Consider the following 5000-nt stretch of genomic DNA (forward strand, 5'->3'; position numbering starts at 1 on the left):
GATATATGCTGATGATCTATTGGTCCAGTCTTCATCGGTGGCAAAGATGCAGATTGCACTGACTCAACTCACCTATTGCTGTGTTGCCTTGGGACACTTGTTAATGAAGTGAAGACAAAATTTCAGTGTAGGAGCAGCTAACACTGCACTAACATCAAATGGTAAGGAACTTGAGAGAGTGCCAGCATGTAAATATTTAGGGATGTATATAGGTTATAAGTCTGCAAACATTGCCAAACTTGTAATCCTCCTAAGAAACACTACATAATAGGGGATGCGGGATGTGGAACCCTGCATGCTTTGGGGTCCGAGGGGTCTCCAAGCGCAGGGGTTCGAATCCTGTCCACAGTCTGAGTGTTTGGTTTCCTAGTGGTTGGGCTTTGAGATAGGAGGTGCCACAAAAATATTCCCTTCAGCCCAGAAATTCCCGTCAAAACCCCACAGGGTAGAAATAAAAAAAAATAATAAGAATCGTGTATAAACAAACCCATCGCACAGATTTAATTACTGATTTTTTTCAGTTGCGTATTAACAAAAACGCAACTTTCAGCTGTGTTCATTTGCCTTGTGGGTATGTGATGTTGTTGTGCATTGTACCTGTTGTACACATTCTTTCTCATGATTAGTAAGTTGTTCTATTGAATGATGTTGTACTGGGTGAACCTACAGATGTACTGCATCCAACTGTCTGTAAAGTGACAATAAACATCATCAATCTCCCTCTCTCTCTCTCTCTCTCTCCAAGCCTTTCCCAGCCTCTGCCAGCCCCCCAGCCCTTCCCAGCCCATCCCAGCCTCTCCCCGTTCTTCCCAGCCTCTCTCAGCCTTTCCCAGTCCCTCTCAGCCTCTCCCAGCCCCTCCCAATCCCTCCTAGCCCTTCCCAGCCCATCCCAGCCACTCCCTGTTCTTCCCAGCCTCTCTCAGCCTTTCCCAGTCCCTCTCAGCCTCTCCCAGCCCTTCCCAGCCTTTCCCAGCCCCTCTCAGCCTCTCTCAGCCCTTCCCAGCCTCTCTCAGCCTTTCCCAACCATTCCCAGACCCTCCCAGCCCTTCCAAGAGTCTCCCAGCCTTTCCCAGCCCATCCCAGCCTCTCTCAGCCTCTCCCAGACCTTCCCAGCTTTTCACAGCTCATCCCAGCCTCTCCCAGTCCCTTCCAATCCCTCTCAGCCTCTCCTAGCCCTTCCCAGCCTTTCCCAGCCTCTCCCAGCCTCTCACAGCCCTTCCAAGCCCCTCTCAGCCCTTCCTAGCCTCTCCCAATCCCTCCCAGCCTCTCCCAGTCCCTCTCACTCACCAGTCATCCTTCTCCCTGTCGCAGCGGGCAAACAGCACCACAGTCTTCTCCTGACACATGTCCCGGGTGACCTCCTCAAATGAAGCCATGTCGAGTGAACAGGACATAGCCTCGTCCTCCCCTGATGACCGGTTGTTCTCCAGACTCCAGTTGCCCTCGCCACTCTCCGAACTCCCCTGTCTTCCTAGGTCAAAGGGCGGCGTTCGTGGAGGGCCTGTGTCGGGTATAGGGGTGGGAGGTTAGGTTAGGTTAGGTTAGGTTAGGTTAGGGAAATGGAAGAAGAAAAAAGAATGAGAGAGAGAGAGAGAGAGAGAGAGAGAGAGAGAGAGAGAGAGAGAGAGAGAGAGAGAGAGAGAGAGAGAGAGAGAGAGAGAGAGAGAGAGAGAGAGAAATGTATGAAAAAAAAAAACATATTATTGTAATATGTTTGTGCATTAAAAACATCCATTTATTTGCATATCAATGTAATATGTCTGTTTGTGCATCAAAAATGTCTTTGTGCATTAAAATGAGTTAAAATTTAGAGGTGTCCAAGTGTTTGACACAATAAGCAAGACAATTTTACCAGCTTTCACTTGGCACCACTTTGAATGGTATAGCATCAACCTGTGGGATGCTACAGTACAAGGAAAACAAGGACATAATATCACAAATTTTGCAGTGTTTTGAAAAACGTCAACAATAAAATGACATACATGGCTCTTGAGGCAGGCATAGCCAAGGTCCAAGATCAAAATAAGTGGTATATTTAGTTCATTTAGACCTTGGAGAATGGGAATAACATCAGTCTGCATAAGTTTGGTGAAAAAGGTCTCATCTGAATGTGAAGAACGACTGAAGGAAATGGGACTAAAGGACCTCACATATGAAGAACGACTGAAGGAAATGGGACTGCCAACCTTACAAGATGGAAGAGAACGAGGGGACCTAATAACAATGTATAAGATAGTCAATGATATTGAAAAGCTAGACAAGGAAGACCTGGTGCTGGTGACAGAAGGAGATGGAAGGACAAGAGGACATGTCAAGAAGATCAGGATGAGGCAGTGTGTGAAGGATGTTGCAAAATACAGTTTTCCACACAGAACAGCGGAGAAGTGGAATGCATTCAATAATGAAGTTGTTACACCACATAATGTGCTGAACTTTAAGGAAACACTGGATAAATGGACACATGGAGACAGGACACTATGACCCACACTCCAACCCTCTACAATACAACTAGGTACACACACACACACACACACACACACACACACACACACACACATACCTCCTCCTCTTCCTCCTCCTCCTCCTCCTGCTCTCTTCCTCCTCCACACACAAACACAAACACAAACACACACACAATCACATAAGGAAGTTGGAGAGACTACAAAAAATGGCTACAAGAATGGTTCCAGAATTTGAAGGGATGACATATGAGGAGAGACTAAAGGCTATGGATCTACCAACCCTGGAACAGAGAAGGGAGAGAGAAAGAGAGAGGGGATCTGATACAAGTTTATAAATTGATCAATGGAATGGACCAAGTGGATAATGAGAAACTGATCCTGAGAGAAGAATATGACACTAGAAGCACAAGATCGCATAGTAAGAAGCTGAGGAAGGGAAGATGTCTGAGAGATGTTAAAAAATAGAGTTTCCCGCAAAGATGTGTTGAGACGTGGAACAGTTTGAGTGAGGAAGTGGTGTCACCAACGAGTGTGCACACCTTCAAACAAACATTGGATAAGTGTAGATATGGAGACGGGGCCACACCACCGTAGCACACACACACACACACACACACACACACACACACACTACCATCTCCTCCTCCTCCTCTTCCTCCTCCTGCTGCTCCTATATACACACCAGGGCTGGCAAAGTGCATTGGGCTCCCCTGGGCTGATCCGGCAGGGGTGGCAGGGGTGGAGGCAATGGACACGGGGGAAGGGGAGCTGTCCTTGGAGTTCTCTGCCAGCTGGATGCAGATTGGGTACTTCCGACTCCATAGCCTGGACAGAGAGAGAGAGAGAGAGAGAGAGAGAGAGAGAGAGAGAGAGAGAGAGAGAGAGAGAGAGAGTTATTTTTTTGTTGAATAATGATAATAATAGGAAGTAGTAGTAGTAGTAGTAGTAGTAGTAGTAGTAGTAGTAGTAGTAGTAGTAGTAGTAGTAGTAGTAGTAGTAGTAGTAGTAGTAACAATGATATTAATAGCAATAATAATAATAATAATAATAATAATAATAATAATAATAATAATAATAATAATAATAATACTGAGACATTGAGACAGGTTGGAGTAGGGGGGAGGAGGTGGAGGGGGAGACAGGAGCACCAGGGACACACATTTAACAAACTGTAGTGACGTCATTGAAATATTAAATAGTGTTAACATGTGCAGGAGAAACACAGTGAGGTCTGACGTGTGTGGCTTCCCGCGCACCAATGATGTGATGGATGGCGTCTCAAGTGGAGAGGAGAATGCTGGGAAATAGAAAACAAGATCACTTTCCTTAACAATATTTTTCTTCCTTATTAAAAAGAGAAAAAGTATGAATTTGGTGAGTATTTGTCTATATATCTTGCAACATTCATTTTTCTTTCCTTCACGTCAAAAAATGTTCAAAAAGTGGAATTATTATTATATTTAGTTTTTTTAATGTTGTGGTCTCTAGTGCCTGTGTGTGTACTTGTAGAGTAATGGAGGCAGTGTTCAGCTTCTACCCATTAGCAGCGCAGGCAGTCTTCCTTGTAGTGGTGGGCATATAAGGACCCATATCACCACTCAAGCACATCTTTGGTGTAGGGCAATGACACCACCTGGAGCCTGGGTATCCTGGTGACATGTAGCTGACTTTAAACCACTCCACAAATGGCAAAGCTTCAAGGCAGTGTTTTAATGGTGTTTTATGGCGTTTTAATGGTGTTTTAGGTATCCTGGTGACGTGTAGCTGACTTTAAACCACTCCACAAATGGCAAAGCTTCAAGGTGGTGTTTTAATGGTGTTTTAATGGTGTTTTAATGGTGTTTTAGGTATCCTGGTGACATGTAGCTAACTTTAAACCACTCCACAAATGGCAAAGCTTCAAGGTGATGTTTTAATGGTGTTTTAATGGTGTTTTAGGTATCCTGGTGACATGTAGCTAACTTTATACCACTCCACAAATGGCAAAGCTTCAAGGCGGCACGTGGTGGGATTCCAACCTATGCGTAGATGTCTGCCTGATCCAACCACCACCACCACTGCCTTATCCACTACGCCACTGCCTCCCTAACCCAGAAAGCATGGTGTAGGAGATTTCATGTAGAGAATGTGACTCCAGCTACTTCAGGGAGACTATAACAAAACCAAACTGTACTGACCTGACCTGACCTAACCTTAAATTTACTCACACACACACACACACACACACACACACACGCAGTTCTGCCCGCACGAACGCACACACATACAGACTCACATTCCCCACACACACACACACACAGACACTGCAGGATTCTGAGACAACAGGTAACAGGGACCAGTCAGCCACCTAGGGCCATATTAGTGATCTGGGGACCAATCCTGAGTCCCCAAACACCATATATAGGAGGGTCTGGGCCACAGCAAAGCCAGCTCCCCCTGGAGAAGTCCCTGGGGAAACTGGTCCTGGAGGAATCTTAAGTCTTTACTCCAGTGGTTCCCTCCTCCTCCCCACTCCAATGACTAATAATAATAATAATA

General features: G+C 45.5%; 1 protein-coding gene across 1 annotated transcript in view; it reads right to left on the reverse strand.

The window, feature by feature from the left end:
* The window catches only part of LOC123505547 (testis-expressed protein 2-like), a 32308-nt gene that overhangs the window by 8053 nt on the left and 19255 nt on the right, over positions 1-5000 (reverse strand). Inside the window, exons 7-8 of the mRNA XM_045256994.1 lie at positions 3145-3287; positions 1288-1501 (exon numbers count right to left, since the gene is read on the reverse strand). Of these exons, the coding sequence (XP_045112929.1) occupies positions 1288-1501; positions 3145-3287 (357 nt within the window). The remainder of the gene's footprint in view (positions 1-1287; positions 1502-3144; positions 3288-5000) is intronic.

The sequence above is a fragment of the Portunus trituberculatus genome, chromosome 2 (genome assembly GCF_017591435.1).
Source record: "Portunus trituberculatus isolate SZX2019 chromosome 2, ASM1759143v1, whole genome shotgun sequence".
Classification (NCBI taxonomy): Eukaryota; Metazoa; Arthropoda; class Malacostraca; order Decapoda; family Portunidae; genus Portunus; species Portunus trituberculatus.